Below are 18,351 nucleotides of genomic sequence, written 5' to 3'. Positions count from 1 at the left end.
GAGCAGCAAGTACTGTCACCGTCACTCAACTCCCCCTTCACAACCGCATCACATCACCTTCCTCTATCTTCGCAAGGTCGTATTCGAAGAAACGCAGGATGCCTCCCAAGAAAGAAGTCAAGCAGGAGAAGATTCTGCTCGGACGGCCGGGCAACAGTCTAAAGAGCGGCATCGTAAGCTTGCAGCTGAACGCGCACCCAAGTTAGCCAATTGACGACCAACCAGGTGGGCTTAGCGAACGTCGGCAAATCCACACTCTTCCAAGCCATCACAAAATGCAAACTTGGAAACCCCGCGGTTGGTTCCACCTTACTCCTCGAGTACATTATCGTGCTAACGACGCTTAGAACTTTCCCTATGCCACCATCGACCCCGAGGAGGCGCGGGTGATTGTCCCCGACGAGAGATTCGACTGGCTATGTGAACATTACAAGCCAAAGTCTCGAGTACCCGCCAACCTCACTGTCTACGACATCGCAGGCTTGACGCGCGGTGCGTCCACCGGTGCTGGGTTAGGCAATGCGTTCTTATCACACATCCGCGCCGTCGACGCCATCTTCCAGGTGGTCCGATGCTTCGACGATGCGGAGATCATCCACGTCGAGGGTGACGTCGACCCGGTGCGAGATCTGGAGATCGTCTCCGAGGAGCTACGGATCAAAGACATCGAGTTCGTGGAGAAAGCCCACGAGAACCTCGTCAAGCAGACCCGCCGCGGCGGACAGTCCTTGGAGATGAGGAAACTTAAGGAAGAGCAAGCCACCGTGGAGAAGGTTCTCGAGATGCTTAAGGCGGGGAAGAATGTTCGCCACGGAGACTGGGCTCCCAAGGAGGTAAGATGCATCTCCGTTACCCTACACCCTCTCCTTTTGGTGATGACAAGAGCGATTCCGCTCTATAATCCCAGCTCTTTGAATGCCAAGACAAGATCTTAGGCTTCATGACATTCGTTTTAATTCTGATTCATTCTCACACAACAATTTGTAATTCTACAATTGATGTACAATGAACTGACATCGGCAGGTCGAAACAATCAACCCGCTTTTCCTTCTCACGGCCAAGCCTGTCGTCTACCTAGTCAATCTGAGCGAGAAGGACTATCTAAGGCAGAAGAACAAGCATCTACCGAAGATCGCCCAATGGGTCAAGGAGCACGCGGAAGGGGATCCGATCATCCCAATTTCCGTCTGCTTCGAAGATCGCCTCACGACAATTTCCGACGAGGAGGCCGCTGAAGAATGCAAGAAGCTGAACGTCAAGTCTGCTCTACCAAAGGTCATCATTACGATGAGGAAAGCCTTGAATTTGGGAAGTTTCTTCACGACTGGCACGGACGAAGTGCGACAATGGACCATCAGAAACGGCACCAAGGCCCCTCAGGCGGCCGGTGTCATCCATGGAGGTATGTGGACCCCTCACCTGCTGCATCAGCGCGGTTACTAATCAGCCTACCAGACTTCGAGAAGACGTTCATTCAAGCCATCGCGTACAACTACGACGCGTTACGAGAGGAGGGCGACGAGGCCACCGTGCGGGCGAAGGGGAAGATCATGACCAAAGGGAAGGACTACGTGGTCCAGGACGGCGACATCCTGCTCATCAAAGCCGGTGCGGCCAAAGCATGAGGTTCTTGTTCGGAACCCGGTCGAGGAACATTCCCGCAGGCGTGAGGTCGGCGCCGACAGCCGATCGGTGGGCGGTCCACGGGTCGAGGTACTGGATGATTCTTCTTCATGGTACGCGGACTCACGATGGGCACGCAGCTTGTACGAATAGATGATCTCATGGAAAATGAGGAATGGATTAGGCCCGGTATATACCGCGAGCAGAGTCTTCAATGTCGTCTAACGCCACTGCGCCTATGCTCTTGTGCCATGTCTGAACCCCAACCAGCCACCCCCGTCGACGAACACTTTCTTGAATACAACAACATCGTAGCCGGTGTGATTGAATAGATGAGAATGGCCAGTTGATCGCCAGGTGCGGATGGCGCTCTTCGAACCGTTAGGGACCCCTAGGCGTAAGTCAGTTCAGTCCTGCCAGTCAATGTCATATAGGAAAGGGTCCTCACGTTTCGTCTGTAGTTGCATGGACGTAGATCAAGGAGTAGCAGCGATGCTCCCCCACTCGCAATGTTCTCTTCGACTACAATTTTATGTTTCACTAGATCTCAGTCAGCGTTCTCTGTCGGTTGTTCTCGGGGACTCCCAGCGACTTACCATCAACCGCAGCCGTGGCCGCTAACCCCACTCGCAAGGGCGTCACACATCTTGATCCTCCTTCGTTTGTTTGTTGATCCCCATCCGAGCGGCCCTGTTGATAGTGTCGACGCGCCGTACATCCTTGGAAGGAACGCGGGCAGACCGACCTCGGGCGGGAGCCAATGAACGGTCTCATCCAGGACCGATATGCGCCGAACATGATGAAGAGATGAAAGGTGAGAGTTGCTTGAGCAACCGGCCTCGTTGCCTAGGCACTCTGGTCTTAAAGCAGCATCCATCCCCAGGCTCGTCCAGCGGCCCCTGATTCAACCCCCCAATATCAGACCGCGATGAAGCGTAGAAGTACAACCCGGCATGCAACGACCCACTCCACACCGACAGCTCATATCCGGCGACGTCGATGCGATCCCTCGACGTTCTCAGAACTACACCTACAAACCTCCCGAACGGCAAGTCTTGTCGAGCCGATGGTCCCATCCGCCCCCCCTCATGGCTCGGCGCTTGTTGCGTAAAAGGCACCGGAACCCCTTGATACGCTCCACGCACGCTGACTGGACGACGCACTACCGTGTCCCCCATCCTTGACTCGCCCCGTCGCGCATCCGCCCTTGGAGCTGGGGGATGTTGGATAATTCGGGAGGCTGGGAACCCAACCACCCTCATTTGATCCCTGCGAGGGGCATTCGAACCAGGAAAAAGGGCATGCGAACCGGATTCCAGCCTCCCTTTAGCGCTGTAGATGAGACTGCACGGATGGAGGGGAATGTGACGGTGCTGCAGGAACTTGAGTCACCGGCGGGTTGTGGTTGCAAAGGCGGAGGGGGGGTTCTGGAGGGTGTGCGTTTGCGGTAAGAAATGAAATGAAACGGGTGAATGTGACCGGTATTTAGAACAACTGAAATGGTGCTTTGCTCCCAAGGTTGTAATATACGTCACTCAGCCACGGTTTTTTGATAATGGGAGTTGGGAGAGTAGAAACTCCTTCTTGTGCTGGTCAACATGCTCCCAGCCAATATGCGCTATGGAGTAGAGAGGAACATTGAAATTCTATATACGTGATATTCTGATATTCATACAACATCAACCATCCAGGAGGTCTGAAATTTACAACTGAACAAATGACCCAAAAAGCTGAAAGATAACGTCGTTGGAATTCATGGGCATGGAATTGACGGATTTGATACAGGGCATTGGAATCCAGCGCCTTGCACAGGGCGGTTTGCACAACTCAAGCGCAACTGCCGCAATCGCCAGGCGCCAGCTACCGCGCGGAGTCCGCTCTGCTGCTAAATCCAGCAAGCGCGGTTAACCGCCTATCCGCGACTGCGCCACATTTTCGCCCTGGCGCTTAAGTTTCCTTGCTACCTCATACCCCTCGTTGGCGCCTTAGGGCTTACGTATCGCACGCAGCTATGCAACGCGTCAGGCGAAAAGTCGCCATCGCCCGTCAGACTGAGCTGAACATTCGGTTTCCGATCGTTTTTGTTGGCTCATTATTGTTTACCTGGCTGACGCTACGAGGGTGCTAAATTGCTAATAGTTGCGTGGGTCGCGGTGACGGAACAACCGGAACAACTGGAGTAGTACTTGTCTAGCGCAAATCCACCGCATCGACGTTTTGAGTTTTGACATCCAGTTCACCTTGACTTCACTCCTCGTTGTTGTTAAAAATGAAGCGCTTCGGGTTATCTAGCTTCCAGGTCGCTCTCCTATTCCTAGGAGTCCTTCTCCTATGCACTCCCGTAAGTGCGTTCGGCGCCGGAAACATCGCTTCGATATCGAAAGTCGAGGGGAAAAACTGGCGCCATGGAGACATTGAAGACATGCTCAAGAAAGTGGCGTGCCTCCGCCATCACAAATGGAGTAGCTTGATGATCAGGCGGGTGTACTTTGGCAACTGGCTTCGCGACTACTCTCAAGCGCTGGATGTGGGTACATTGAAAGGCGTCCAAGCCGATACGATACGAGTCCTCGTCTGGATCTTGGCTTTCATGTCCTTCGGATATGCCACTGCGGAGTTCGAAGTCACTCCAGAAAGGTTGGGCGTTTATCGAGCGGAGGTGGGTTCTCTCTTGTGTAGTATGAAAGACAGCTCCGACTGAAACCATGCAGGAGCATATAGATAATCCGCGGGGTATGGAATGTCCAACACACGGGTTTTTTCATACTAACGGAAAGCCGGGAACTAGATTATGCGGACAATCAGGATGCTCGCCAGTATGACCAACGCCTGAGAGGGCCGGTACATCCTCAAGAACTTGCTGTGGATCCCAACACAGGCAAGTGGTTTGCTCTTTCTCGGTCTCCATTTGCTCATACGTATTGCAGGTATGAAGAACTACATTGCAAACGAAAGTGGCGGCTGGGCAACCAGTACTGGCTACGTCAAACACAGTCTTGCCAGGAGTATACACTTCGGCCGGATGTACACCAGCGGTGCTCATGGGACAAGCGGGAAGGAAGAGGATCTCTGCGAGGCCTTGCGATGTCTCGGTCAAGCGTTGCATTGTCTCGAGGATTGGGGTGCGCACACGAACTATACCGAGCTCGTCTTAAAGGAATTGGGGTTCCACGACGTTTTCCCGCATACTGGCACGGCAACCCAAATGAACGTCCATGGGAAACACATCTTCCCCCTGGTCACCGGCACGTTCGGCGGCGTCGACTTCCTGCACTCGGTTCTTGGGGAGGCCACCGACCACTTCACTCAATCGGAGATCGATGAGATGAACGTCGCCCTCGGGGATGCCTCGAGCAACGGAAAGAAAGGCGGCTCCGGAGGGGCCAGTGGATTGGCCGATCTCTTGGGGAAAGTGCCGGGGACTCAGGGTCTGATCCAGGAAGCCCACAAGCTTCAAGACCTGTCGAACTCGCAGGCGGCGGCCAACTCTGGCCAACGAGGATTTGATGACCCCTACGAGACCTCTCGGGCCTCCCATCCCCCAGGCGGAGCTCCCACCTCATTCGCCGGACCTCCTGGATCTACGGGAGGACCGCCAGGCCCAGGCATACCAGGCATGAATCCTAACCTCGATCCGACGACCATCATCCCCAAGATCTATCCAATTCTGCAGTTCCGCGACAAAGGTAAGCAATTACTCAGCGAGACCTGCGGACGGACACTAACCATCGCAGTCGTGCGGTCGATATCGGCCATCATATCGAAGATCCCGGGACTCGAGTCTCTCATCGACACCATTTCGGAAAAAGTTACCATCTTCGTCATGTCTCTCCTCGCCCCGTTCATCCAGCCGATCATCAAAGCCGCCTCCGCTCAATTGAAGCAGGGCTCATCGTCGGTCATCGACGCCAGTGGGAAACATCAATATGAGCCGTGGACCGATCCGAACTGCACCGACCCCACGCATTCATTCCTGTCCAAAGACCACTTCTCCAACATCTTGAACGAACCAGCGGGCCAGGTAGCGTCGACGATCCTCCAATATGTTGCGCCACGCGTTATCTTTTCATGGGAGAATCCCGGTGTCCCCGTTCAAGAAGTGCTCAATGACGTGGTCCGGGTCTTCCATCATCCGGCTCTGCGCCAACCCGGATGCGAGATTCACGAGAAGATGTTCAGCGCGGTCGACATCTGGGTGCGGTCGCGACCCGATGGCGGCCGCTCCTTGAACCAGCTTCTCGGCTCCGAAAGCGTGCGTGCTGGGCACAATCATGTCGGCGGCGATGGCCATGGTCACGGTCACGGTCACGGATCCGCCAGTCAAGGCAAAGTCAGCGGTTCACCTTTCGATCTGTTCACAAAGAAACGAGAGGCCGACCTTGGGGGGAGCGGATCAGGGTACCAGGGGTCTTCGACTAGTTGGCAGCAGCCGGAGGCATTTGGGGCCGGGTCGAATACGGCGCCTGGCCCGTACGCGTCTCAGCCCCCTTATCAAGGTGGATATGAGCAGCAATATCAGTCGAACCAACCTTATGGGCAAGAAGGGCAGTATCCTGGCCAGGGGCCTCCGGGTCAGTACCAGCAAAACCCTCCACCGCATGGCGGATACGGCCAAGGATATGGCGGGGCAGGGTATTGAGGCATGATCACAGCCGTCTACTGATTTCCATCGATAGCATACGGTATAGCTTGTATAAAAGACACAATGGCACGAGTCGTAGAACTAGTACTCCAAATAGTCTTCCAAAGAGTCGAGATTGTACAGCATTATTTACACATCGAAGAAAATTGTACAACGCTGATCAATCAGTTTTCCCATGCGGATAATGGAGGTTATTTGTGGTATTCCGCAACGCCAGCGGCCCGAAAGGCGCGAGCCATGCATGGTGGTGGTACAGGAACAATTCGATCGGCCGGTTCGAGATCACGAGGATGGGACTGGACGCATCGGGAGGAACTTCGGTCGCGTGTTTACTCTTTGATCTTCGCCAACAGCCTAATGCATCATTAGTACCGACCATCTCATCCAACTCGGCAGGTAGAGCACGTACTCATGATCGCGGAACAGGGAGAACTCGTCTTCGCCAACTTTGATCGGGCTGCCTCCATACTACGAACAGAAGGTTAGACCAGACACACCCATAACCCATCGGCCAACGTACCTGAGGAATCAGCACCCGGTCACCGGTCTGCACCGACATAGGCGTCCGCTTTCCATCGCGGTCCAACCCTCCCGGTCCCACGGCGAGGACCTTCGCCTCGTTCAGCTCCTTGACGGAGCTCTCCGGCAGGAAGATGCCGGTGGCGGTTTTGGTTTCGGCCTTGGCGCGCTGGACGAGGACGCGGTCCAGGAGGGGGACGAGGGATTTGATCGATTTGAAGGCGGCCTGGATGAGAGGGGATGGTTAGCCGGTGTGCTGGTTGCGGCGCATGGGAAGCATGCGATGGCGGAGATGCTGGGTTGCGGTTGCGGTTGCGGAACACGTACCATGGTCCTGGATTTGATGGATAAAGTCTGTAGAGGGTTGGTAAATAGATGTAAAAGGTCAATTCGAAGTCAATAATGCGAAGTCGGGAAGCAATCGAGGAGATATCAAAGATGAGAACGGCGTCGGGGAGAAAATTCGAGAATGTGTGCACGGACCATCGAAGCTCTTGAACATCCGGAGTCATGTCGATACGATTCGAAACCCCCGAGTCCGCATAGCACCGCAGTAAACACTGTCAAGCTCCATCGGACTGAATGGCTGCAGTCCAGAGGATACACTGATGCGCCTGGCGCCAACTCAGACCCTTCGATGCGGCTCTATTACGCTCGAACACCTCCATAGCGCCCTGTCTAAGGCATTGGACGTCGGGCACCATGGCTCCCGTAGCCAACCGCGCCACCTGGGTATAGTTCACCACCCTCTCGGTCTCTGAACGGTTGCTCATGTTCCTTAGCGGTCGCCGTCAGCGGTGGCATTGACTCCATGGTGCTTGCAGTGCTCCTGGGGAAGCTCTGCATGCAAGAGCGATGGAGGTTAACGGCCATCACCATTGACCATGGTGCTCGTGCAGAGAGCGCCGAAGATGCCCGCTGGGTGGAACACGAACTGTCGACCGTACATGGTACGGGTTATGTCAGGGTCTCTATGCAGGTTGATCTAGTACTGACAGACGGGATAACTATAGGCATTTCCACCATCCGGAGGCCGCTTGTATGGCCCGGAAATCTAAGCCCATCGGATCCACATGGATTCGAGACGCGCGCCAGACGGCTTCGATACCAGATGCTTGGGCGCACGTGCGCCTCGATTGGAGCACATCACCTTCTCGTCGGTCACCATAAGGACGACCGGGCCGAATCGGTGCTACAAAGACTCATCCAAGGCCATGGGACTGTCGGTTTAGGAAGAGCACTGAAGCCCTTCGCTGCTATCCCGGAGTGCGAAAGTATCTATGGAGTGGATGCCAGCGGGGAAGGCGTACGATTTCCTACCGGTCACCAACCCCTTCAAGGCACCGTTTCTATGTTTGAAACGGGTGGGGTAAGCGTCGTGCGGCCATTGTTGGGCTTCACCAAGGCTGTGTTATCCAAGACGGCCCGGGATCTGAAAATTGAGCATAGAGAAGACGCGACCAATCGCGACCCGACTCTGACGGTCAGAAATGCCATACGGCAACTCTTTCGGGCGGAGAATGTGCCGCAAGCTCTTCGATCGGACGCCCTGGTTTCTCTGTCGGATTCTTGCGGTGAGACTGCAACAAATCTAGATGCAGCAGCCGCAACACTGATCTCTCAGGCTGCAATGGGCTTCAATCCCCAATCCGGGGCCCTGACGGTCACGTTTCCCGACTTTTTCTATCTGGACTTTCACTCGGAAGCAGAACGCGAGGAGCATTTACATCGATTAGTCGTTATGCTGCAACGGATCATATCTGTGGTATCTACCGACAAGCCACGTTTTACCCGGCTCAAAGACGTTGCGCGACAGATCTTTCAGCGGTCTCCTTTAGCCGGGTTACCTTCGAAGGCCTTCCATGCAGCCGGAGCTGCTTTCATGCCTATTGCCACGCGCCCGCTTGCACCTGCAGGAATTCATGCGCCGCTGGGGGCTGCGACGATGGGCCAGGAAAGGGTGATGACGGGTCTGGCGTGGCGAATCACTCCCAAAGTCACGCCCAAAGTTTTGAGACGGTTCGAACTCGACCCTCCGAATGCGGCTAGCGGTCACGAGCAGGACTTTCACCTCATCGACTCTCGCTACTGGCTTAGAATGTGGCGCGAGCGTGATCTCGCTGAGGAGGTTTCTCGGAGTTCGAGTGTCGCAGCGGAGGAGCCGCCTCATGATGCATGTCATCGCCTCTCCGTCGTAGTACGTTATTTGACTGAAAGTGACATCGCAAGCATCCAATCCCGGATTGACGCAAAATCACGAAGTGTCTTTCGGAACATGCTCAAAGCGAACGCGCCGGGGTCGGTGAGATTCACACTGCTGGTCATCGCGATTCCAGACGATGGTATATCTGGAAATTCAGAGGACTGTGCTGTTATAGCGTTACCCACGATCGGCTGGAAGTTGGACAAGGCGAAGTTAAACCCGGCGAACTCGGAAAGAGATACGTTGCTATACCTCAAGTTGCAGCGTCTCGCGAGCGAGTTGGATTGGGAGGTCCGATATCGTAGTCTACATCCGGATATCGTCTCTGCGCTGCGAACACCAAATCAACGCCAATAGCAGGCCACGTCCGTGCAGATTTGATATCAGTGGTATTTTAGGCGATGTACGCCTCCCGGTCATTCATCAAAAGTCATCAATGCATCCCATGTCCGTGCCAGTCCGATACTGCCAACGGTCCCATCCCCTTCCGAATATCTCCGAGACGCCTGGTCGCTATGGAAAGCACGGAGTGAAACAAATCCGGATTCCCGCCATCCGATCACAGTTTGGTATCCTGCCGCCCAAACTCATACCGTGGCTGCTCACCACTTTCGGGGTCCAGGGCTAACCCACTACTCGTATTCCTACTCGATCCCTCTCCCGCCGGCCCCCCTCCTCCCCCTCCCGGCGGCTGTCGTTGGTTCTGTTGCAGCCGCGTGCTCATGAGCCAATGCAGCTGCATCCGCATGGAGTTGATGGCGGCGTTCGCGTGGGTCATCTCGTCTTTCGAGCGCTGGCCCTCGTTTAGGATCATGACCGTGGTGCGCGAGTCGAGTTCGGCGATGGTGTTTTCCAACCGGGACAGTTCCTCGCGGAGGGACTCGTGGAGGGAGAGGAGGTGGGAGATGGGGGTATCGAAGGGAGGGGTGCCGGTAGACATGCCTTGTTGGGAATGGCGGTTGGGAATGTCGACGGCCATGGCTCCGGTCTCTGTCATAGGGGTATCGATGGACGTTTCGGCAGCTCGCGATGCAGACGATGCCGCGGTCGGCGGGTTGTCGGAGTAGAGGATGTTCTGCATCGCGGTCAAGCCTCCTTCGAACAGGTCCAGCTTCCTTTGCAGCACTTTGTTGGCCTTGTCTTGTTCTTCGAACGCAGCTTTCTGGGTCGAAAGATATGGAGCCATGGTTGCGATCACACATGAGATCACATGCGCATTGACGGTGGCGCGAGTCCCCTCGAATGGGCACCCAAATGGCTGGCCTGTGCATCGTGCAGGTACCATAGGGCAAATCGATGCCAAATGTTGCTTGAGGTGTGGCTTCGCTAGCTCATCGGAACAATGCTGGCAACGAATAAATCGCTTCAGGCAAGTCTTTTCCTGATGTTCCTACTCCTCATTAGCAACCACGTCGGCGGGGATTGTCGATCAGCCATACAAAGATGTCCTTTTGCATCATTGATTCACCGCAATCTTCGCACATGGTCATGAAATGCAAGCATCCCTGCTCCGAATATTTCCTCCATATCCCTTGAGTACACTCGTCATCCGAGCATTCCAGGACACTGTAGTCACAGTATTTGTCGACGTGATCTTCGATTTCGCCTCGTTTGACATGGCTTTCGCAGCCCGCTTTGCTGTTGGGGCACCTCACTAACAAATCGTCCAGCATTTGTATGACATATCTCGGTGATTTCCTTGTCTTCGATTTAAAATTCAGGATTTCAATCGGTCCTCGACACGCCGGACATATGCGTGTTGTCCCTTCTTGATTCTTGAAACATTGTTTGAGACAATCGTTGCAGAAGGTGTGATCGCATACCAGTTGCATGGGCTGGTTGAAAGGACACTGGCATATCGCGCAAATAAGATTGCTGTCCACCGGCGAAACATACTCGAGGAGGCCGTAATCGACCTTGGATGGCGGCGGTGGAGGGTCGGCATCTCGAGCGAATTGTGACAAGAGCTCAGTTGTTGTAGCATGTGGCGGGGCTCCTAGCGTCTCTCTCATCAGGTCGTTCAGAGATACAGGAGGCCGAGCTCCATCAAGATGTTCCTCAGCGCTGGGTCGCATCCGATCGGCGGGACGACGAGCGGTAATGGACCGGGCTCGCCGCGGTTGATGGGCGGACATGTTCGGATTCTTCGCGTGGATGGTCGGTTCTCAGTTCTGGCTCCGGAGAGGGTGGTCCATGGGCTTATATGGGCGGATATTCGCTCAAGTTGATGAAAAGGGCGAGGAAGGGAGATTAAGAGCGAGCTGGTGATAGAGATGGAGGTGTGGAGGTGGAGGTGGAGATGGAATGACCACTGTATGGGCTCCCCCACCAACTCATCTACCACGTGACGTCGGCTATACTTGCGCTGAGCCCGACTTCATCCAGGCCCGGCCTTTGGCTTCAATCGTTGAAGAGTCATGTGATACTATATATGTTAATCTCACATCCATGACAATAGTCACGTGGATAATATCTGCATGCGCCACACCTGCTTCATCATCCGCTGGAGCAGTTGGGACTCTCCACCAGCAGGCAACGTTTCAAGTTACAGTACAGTATGGATTCAATGAGCCGGTGAATCAAACAGGATACAGCGAAGTCTACACAGTTCTCAAACCTCGAAAGGCTAGAACGGCATTACCGCCTCATGATTTAGATATAACCCTGAGATCTCGACCACCGCGGCGAGCCGGCGACGCCTATCTCCTCCAGTCACCCTCTCCCCTCACATACAGTCTGTCACAATGACATCCTCCAACCCCTCACAACTATTTCTCCTCGCGGATCACATAAAACTATCACTCCTAGAAAGACAGAGAGCCGTATCACTGAACCTATCACCTAACTCTCAGGATGGGCAGATATCCCGGTCCTTAGATTCACTCAAGGCGGGATTGGATGCGATCGAGACACACCTGGCGGAGTCCGAGGATTCGTAAGTCGCAACATTTACGGATGCATTAATTGTTTCGGAGTATTAATCGAGTGTCCAGAGATCTGCGCGACCAACTATTCCGACTGCAAACACAGTATAGGGACTTATCGGCCCAATTCGAGACCGGCGACGGCTCCGACAAGGCGCTGACGACCCCAAATGACCCCTCTCTCCAATCCGACTTCTCCGCCGCACAGAGGGCATCAAAGAGCCCCGTCCCACAATCTGGGCGCAATGCCACCCTGTCCAAATCCGTCCGATTCACCGACAACCCCGAAGACGAGGATCGAAACGCCTTATTCCCGTACCGTGATGACCCCGATGACGAATCACCGGATCAATCGCACCTGAACAACCAGCAGATCCACCAATATCATTCACAAGTCCTCCGCGAGCAGGATACGCAGCTCGATGCGTTAGGCGAGTCGATCGGTCGGCAGCGGGACTTGAGCATCCAGATCGGCGATGAGCTCGACAATCAGGCGCTGCTGCTCGACGATGTGGACGAGCGGACCGACCGCCATCAATCGCAGCTGGACCGAGCGAAAACGCGGGTGAACAAGATCGGGAGGGCGGCGCGGGACAACTGGAGCATGACGATTATCATTCTGCTGATCGTCATTCTCATTCTGTTGATAGTAATCCTGAAGTGATGATCCTTTTCATATGGCATTTGCATGGCGTTGTGGTTACGTAGACGGACGCCCATCGGAGGCGTTTCATCTTGGCATGATTATTAGTGATGGAAATGAGCCGAAAGGATTTAGCATTTGATTTTTTAATCGCAAATTGAGCCGTTGTGGTTGATCTCGCGTTGCTCGTAATGTCTACGCATGTCGCATGTAGTCCCCTTCCGAAACCGGTACGCCTTGCTAAGCTTATACATCCCAAAGCCGGCGGGATCCAAACCAGAACGCCAACCCAATGCCTGCTGTGGTATCTTAATGTAAGACCTCGTGTCAAGGGGCAAGTTGTATCGAGCGTGCTTCCTTTGCCTCGGGGGCATAAGATCTTGTGCCTTCTATGGAAGGCCTCAACCTTCCTTAATCTAAATCGAGCATCACTTTGGATTGCTCATATACGACATATGTCTAAGGGTAAGTCAGTACAATGGATACAAAGGATGATAGACATGGACTTACAATCGAAACTGCCGGGACAACTTTGAATAGATTTGGGGCGAGGCCTCGGTACAACCCTCTCAGCCCTTCGCCCTCTATCGTTTGCCGCGTCACGTCGACAATGCCTTTGTATGTCCTCGGATGCAGCACCGTCCCCTGGCTTTGCAGCCGCGTGCGAAGCACATTGAGCGGGTAGACGATGCTCGCTCCGCTCGCTCCGCTGACCCCCCCGATGAGCGCAGTCGAGAACGGGCCCGGTTGCGCGGCTTTGTCGGTGCGACAACATTTATACACGCGTGCATTTCGTGCGATGATGCGTCGCTTCAGGTATTCGAACGTCCCGAGGTCGATAGCGGCGTAGGGGAACATTCCACCGAGTCCCATCGGGAGACCGCGATAGAAGGCGCGGAACCCGTTTTGCACCCACATCTTCTTCGCGGTCGCGAAGATGAGTTTGTTCCCGCGAAGTCCTCCGGCGACGGTCTCACACTGCATGCGGCTATGGGAGAATTATCAGGGGTGTTCGGACTTGCGGAAGAAGTGTACTTACAATTTGAGAGTATCCAGTGGATAAATCGCAAATCTATGGTTGTTAGGTTGCTAAGTAAAGATGTGAAATAACGATAGACGTAAACATACTGAGAAACCATGCCAGCAATGCCACCAGCTGTGAATTGAGATCCTGATCCTAGTTGAGTGGGATCATGAAGACCTTGCAACCTCGCTAGAGTACGTTTCGTGGCCTTTAAGTAGGTAAGCATCGGAAAATGTAGCGTCATTGTTGATGTTTACCTCGTATGCGCCAAACTTGATGGCTGACTCGGGCATGATCTTGACCACGTTGATGCCATTGCCTAGTGAACTAGGGTTAGAAGGCATATTGCGCGCCACAGGATAATGACCTACCAGCGAAGAGACTGCGAATTCCACCAGCGGCCCAAAGCTCCTTCGACGCCTCCGCAAGGGGCCTCCATGCGTTGCGCAACGTCGCGCGGAGTGATCCGGATTTGGCCGCTTCGATCGTTGGGGAGACCGTGGTCTTAGCAATCAGATAGACCTTCAAGCGATCGAGAGGAGCCGTCGATGTTCGTGAGACGATACCTGCAATGCCACCGGCCACGAAGTAGCCTGGAGTGGGCACACATGCGATCAGCCATGATTTCAACGATGCCGTGCTAGGGTGCTCCAAAGCCGGTGGCAGGTCGACGATGAGATTGTGCACTTCGTCTTCGATTAGGGCGGCCATATCGCTGTCGATTTCGTGTGATAATCGATCAAAGTGGTGGGGTTGCGTGGCGGCAGAGGCAGTCCGGGAGAGATGGGTTTGCCCGACGTTGGCGAGGAGGAGAAGGGAACCGAAAGCAGGTTTAAGAAATGCAGATATAGTACCTAGAGAGTGCATAGCCCAGTCGCTGATTTGTACATCGCCTTCTGGGTTGACTTTAACGGTGGACGAGAAGTACGACATAACAGAGCGCAGGTTCGGTGAGTCGGAGGGGAGAAATAATAGGAAGTCTCTGTGAATTATCACGATCAGTCCGGTCATCAACAGCACCCACATGGATCCCCATGCGCTACATTGGGACACAAGTGAAGTGAAACGTGAAATCAGGCACTTACCGCCATTCCTGGAAGTTGATTACTCCGTCGCTGTTTGTGTCAACCTCTCGAAAGAATTGGTCGAGTTTGGTATTCGAGAGATGCAAGCCGGCACTTTCAGCGGCTTGTCGCAATTCATTCTTATCGATCTTGCCGTCCGAATTATGGTCGATGCTTATGAAAAGATCCCACAAATCTTTCTCCGTCCGCTTCATGAAGGCGTGGAATTCTGTTCCAGGAGCATTAGTCGTCGAGGCATCGTCTTCGTCTGCGGTTGTTTACGAACCGGGATATTGGATTCGACCGTCGCCATCTGCGTCGACATCCTTCATAACATCTCCGAGGACATGGTCCGCATCTTTAAGAGCTACAGGAGGAATTGCGTGGTTAGCCGAATCGCCACAGATTGGATTGTGCGAAACGTACGGTGATCAATCCGCCTCAAACCTATTCTCAACCCTTCCAGGTCAAGAGAGCTCCGACCGTTGGGATTCAGTGAGTCCCACAATCTCTCCAGACGTGCATCTTGTGCATTCGAAGACTCTACGTTCCTCATCATGGGCTTGACCGACGATTGTTATCTTGGGACATTCATAACTCGAATCCGCTGTCGATGTGGGCAGTGGCTGGAAAGGATGACGATGGGTTTCGGCGTAATGCACGAACGATACTGCGGGCTCGAGGATGTCCACGACATCCGAATTCATCGGCTCATCCAAATCATTCATCGGAATACCGTGGAAGTGTATATTGGATAGTGGTAACAGAACTTGAATTCCATCCAGCCAGCTCCGCTTTCGACCCCGTCTAAAATGAAGTCCAAGCAACACGTCTGCCAAGAAACCAGGGCCGCACGACCGCACCAACAAAGATCTCTTCATTTGTCAACAAGCACTCAACAGCCAACAGTCAACAGTCAACAGTCAACACCATTTTCAGGCTTCAGTACGAGTTTCCAACCAGAAATTAAGGGAGTCAGCCCGTGAGCCAGTGAGGGCATCCGTGATCTTACAAACTGATATTGGACCCTATAGTGGGGATTGCTCGGGTATCACTAGGTACTCTTTTCGTGGGAAGTGTACCAGTAGCTATGTCTATCTAACATGAAAGACAACTAATCTTTCTGTCTCTTCGAGTGGATCATCGTTTCCAAATGCCTAGAGCGAACGGAAATCCTCATCTGATGAATAAGGATTGCCTATCAACCTGGAGCTCATGGCGAAGTGCAGAGACCGATGCGACAGTCCCACAATCGCACTCCTTGACACTTGTCATTTGAGATGGCTCCATCCTATCGCACTCCTTGTGCTCGCGGACTTATCTCTCTAGAGTTGCCCCTAGCCTCCATCGTCAGAAGCCCGGCTACCCGTATGGCCTCATAGCATTGATGCAGTAGTGAGAGGAATTTTAAATAGTTCTCGAAAAGAACACTATAGGTGGGCATCATTCTGGACAGTCCCCCAATTTGTGAGAGAGATCTCGCTGATGGGCACTGGCAGGTTCAAGACTTGAAACCCTGGAAGTACTAGTTACAATTAGCATAATAGAGCAACCATAAATAACTATGCAGCGCATACCTTGCGGCGAAAGTCATTGAGTTCATCTGCCGTGTGGCCAGCTTGATGGTTGTAAGCAGAAATGGCTGCGGCGTCAACCTCCACGCTCGGCAACCGGCGATAGACTAATAATCTTCGGGACCCTATGAAGGTCAGATAAAGGATTACAGATCTCTATGTACTCGACTTACATTTGTTGAATTCTTGTACACTGACGCTAACGAGCTCGAGATATGGGTTCTGGGGGAACGGCAGCTCGACGTCCGCATCGTTGGCAGTGGGCATCCAGAGCACTACGCGCCCATTGTCCACGAGAGTGTCGGCTCCGAACTGGAGAATGTCTCTCAACATCGCAGTAAAGCTGTACTGCTTCTTCGGTGGCACGTAATCCGCCTGTCTTCATTCATGTTAGCCTTGACTGGTCCCTGTATCCCTGATATACGTACTTGTAAGCAGACTTTCCGTCGATATATACCTCCTCTACCGGCCCCCGTTTCGAGCCCAGGACTTTTAGACCCTCGCGGACACCATAGGGCGGATCGCATACGATTGCGTCCAGGAATCTTCGTTTTCGTAAGGGAGTGTTGGTTAGGTCCGCTGTGAACCCATCCAACCACCGCCCGGCTATCCCATACTGTCGGAAGTTGGATAGAACATCCTTCTCACCCTTGCCACGGATGCAGCGACCGTCTATATCGCTACCAAGGACGATGCATCCAAAGTGTGCGCAGGCGATGGGGAACCCGGCTGTGCCGACGAAGGGGTCATACATCAACTTATTTGGACCAGCCAATGCAAGATTGGCCGTGACGAGGGCTAGTTCTGCGTCCATAGATGTCGTACTGATATAACTTCGCTTTTTGAGGTCATATACATTGATGACATCGCGACAGCTGTTGCCAATCAGTCGGCCCATGTATATCTGTTTTGGAGTCAAGGTGCCCTTGTCGAAGTATTCGCAAACGCAAAATTCCACATCCGGGTTCTGGGGCGTTATTGGGCCATCAAAGGGCAAGTAACTGAATGACTCCACGATATCCTGTCGGGCTGTTGCCGACCGTTTGGATTGGAAGGTTTTGATTTGGAACCAGAAGGAGCTGACTTTGTACTTGGACCATTCTGACTCGGTCCTGGAACGGAGATCTTCGTGTAGACTATCGTAGTCGCTGCCTTGGCCCCAGAGACGGTATATAGCACATGCTAGGATGCTTCTTTCAATGAGGAGCTTCGCTGCATCGTCTGATGGGAGGCGGACGACGCAGTAGGGTGACTGTTTGAGACTTGTAAATATTTGTTTAGGAAGGACATTCGGCGTCTCATTCATTCAAGGACTTTCACCCGCATCAACGAATCGACTAGACAGGTAAAAACCATTTATAGAGGGGCATAAAGACTTCAAACACATACCTCGTTGCTATAGGAGAGAATCTCCACGTCGAAACCATGAAGAGTTGCAAGAGCCTTGATCTCTGCTTCACGAAAGTCTTCGTGCTGTTGAGCCGACCTTATTAGATATTCCATGGTGACTCTGTATTATTGCTTCTCAGTTTTTCCATCGACTAGAAATATGTCATCTAGAAGAAGAAGTGTCGGGGCAAATTCATTGTAGTAAATTCTCCGAGTGCTGTTGGAGACTTTGGTACCTGCACCAATCAAATTTGGTCTTCTCTACTGATCGTTAAACGCACCATCAAGGACTTCTAGAAACTCGAACTGGACAAGACCAGCACACCAGCCACTCAAGCTTTTGGGGGGCACCATCTGATCGTTAGGATATTCTATTCTGCATTTCTGATTTCTGTCGCATAAATCAGCAGTACACAGATTGCCGTCACGTTCGCTTTGTGAAGTTGCTTTCAAGCTAGTGATTTCAACACATCACCACCAGATGCTTGCTTAGTTTCAGGGGGTTTGATAATCGATATGTATCAGCTAGCGTATTATTGATTCAGTTATCGAAGCGTTAGCTCCCGTAGCCTTCACAATGTTTTTAACTACATAATATCAAATATGACCTACTCAGCTGCATTTATCTTGAATCCACTGCCCGAAGTCCCTTAACCGCCAACCTTGCTGGTGACGAACTTATGTGATGCCACCGGGTTTTGCAAAGTCACTTGCTGTCTTATTGTCAACGGTGTTTTTTCGAGTCA

General features: G+C 53.1%; 8 protein-coding genes across 8 annotated transcripts; 4 read left to right on the top strand and 4 right to left on the bottom strand.

Annotated features, from left to right (window-relative positions):
* Nucleotides 1–33: 33 nt before the first annotated feature.
* Nucleotides 34–2,015, top strand: P152DRAFT_456556 (uncharacterized protein). The gene is made up of 5 exons (XM_033679029.1): nt 34–173; nt 226–297; nt 348–833; nt 1,024–1,402; nt 1,456–2,015. The coding sequence occupies exons 1-5, from the start codon at nt 99–101 to the stop codon at nt 1,623–1,625; spliced, it is 1,182 nt and encodes a 393-aa protein (XP_033535949.1). The 5' UTR covers nt 34–98; the 3' UTR covers nt 1,626–2,015.
* A 1,659-nt stretch (nt 2,016–3,674) lies between these two features.
* P152DRAFT_456554 (heterokaryon incompatibility Het-C) lies at nt 3,675–6,721 on the top strand. The gene is made up of 6 exons (XM_033679028.1): nt 3,675–4,282; nt 4,335–4,356; nt 4,412–4,501; nt 4,551–5,309; nt 5,358–6,618; nt 6,674–6,721. Exons 1-5 carry the CDS (start codon nt 3,893–3,895, stop codon nt 6,260–6,262), a joined length of 2,166 nt encoding a protein of 721 aa, XP_033535948.1. The 5' UTR covers nt 3,675–3,892; the 3' UTR covers nt 6,263–6,618; nt 6,674–6,721.
* On the bottom strand, nt 6,595–7,114 carry P152DRAFT_447697 (10 kDa heat shock protein, mitochondrial; the record flags this gene model as incomplete). The annotated part of the gene is made up of 4 exons (XM_033678006.1): nt 6,595–6,619; nt 6,675–6,733; nt 6,786–7,010; nt 7,112–7,114. 4 exons carry the CDS (start codon nt 7,112–7,114, stop codon nt 6,595–6,597), a joined length of 312 nt encoding a protein of 103 aa, XP_033535947.1.
* Nucleotides 7,115–7,392: 278 nt separating this feature from the next.
* P152DRAFT_472090 (uncharacterized protein) lies at nt 7,393–9,344 on the top strand (the record flags this gene model as incomplete). The annotated part of the gene is made up of 3 exons (XM_033681129.1): nt 7,393–7,516; nt 7,567–7,734; nt 7,798–9,344. 3 exons carry the CDS (start codon nt 7,393–7,395, stop codon nt 9,342–9,344), a joined length of 1,839 nt encoding a protein of 612 aa, XP_033535946.1.
* Nucleotides 9,345–9,690: 346 nt separating this feature from the next.
* Nucleotides 9,691–10,888, bottom strand: P152DRAFT_375271 (uncharacterized protein; the record flags this gene model as incomplete). The annotated part of the gene is made up of 2 exons (XM_033675600.1): nt 9,691–10,377; nt 10,427–10,888. Coding segments are annotated over 2 exons (1,149 nt in total), but the record flags the coding sequence as incomplete, so codon positions are not given.
* A 692-nt stretch (nt 10,889–11,580) lies between these two features.
* P152DRAFT_432126 (SNARE complex subunit) lies at nt 11,581–12,788 on the top strand. Its single transcript, XM_033677433.1, has 2 exons — nt 11,581–11,922; nt 11,981–12,788. The coding sequence occupies exons 1-2, from the start codon at nt 11,732–11,734 to the stop codon at nt 12,573–12,575; spliced, it is 786 nt and encodes a 261-aa protein (XP_033535944.1). The 5' UTR covers nt 11,581–11,731; the 3' UTR covers nt 12,576–12,788.
* Nucleotides 12,673–15,418, bottom strand: P152DRAFT_413003 (calcium dependent mitochondrial carrier protein-like protein). Its single transcript, XM_033676997.1, has 9 exons — nt 15,069–15,418; nt 14,929–15,009; nt 14,664–14,871; nt 13,950–14,560; nt 13,836–13,897; nt 13,683–13,786; nt 13,594–13,626; nt 13,065–13,542; nt 12,673–13,013 (listed from the first exon to the last, which is right to left on the bottom strand). The coding sequence occupies exons 1-9, from the start codon at nt 15,199–15,201 to the stop codon at nt 12,966–12,968; spliced, it is 1,758 nt and encodes a 585-aa protein (XP_033535943.1). The 5' UTR covers nt 15,202–15,418; the 3' UTR covers nt 12,673–12,965.
* Nucleotides 15,419–15,649: 231 nt separating this feature from the next.
* Nucleotides 15,650–17,752, bottom strand: P152DRAFT_512701 (tRNA guanosine-2'-O-methyltransferase). Its single transcript, XM_033682763.1, has 5 exons — nt 17,606–17,752; nt 16,645–17,468; nt 16,390–16,595; nt 16,220–16,341; nt 15,650–16,167 (listed from the first exon to the last, which is right to left on the bottom strand). The coding sequence occupies exons 1-5, from the start codon at nt 17,717–17,719 to the stop codon at nt 16,144–16,146; spliced, it is 1,290 nt and encodes a 429-aa protein (XP_033535942.1). The 5' UTR covers nt 17,720–17,752; the 3' UTR covers nt 15,650–16,143.
* Between the last annotated feature and the right edge of the window lie 599 nt (nt 17,753–18,351).

Source organism: Eremomyces bilateralis, assembly GCF_010015585.1.
Source record: "Eremomyces bilateralis CBS 781.70 unplaced genomic scaffold P152scaffold_5, whole genome shotgun sequence".
NCBI lineage: Eukaryota > Fungi > Ascomycota > Dothideomycetes > Eremomycetales > Eremomycetaceae > Eremomyces > Eremomyces bilateralis.
The sequence above is the reverse complement of the archived record's forward strand: the minus strand, read 5'-3'. Positions and strand labels throughout refer to the sequence as shown.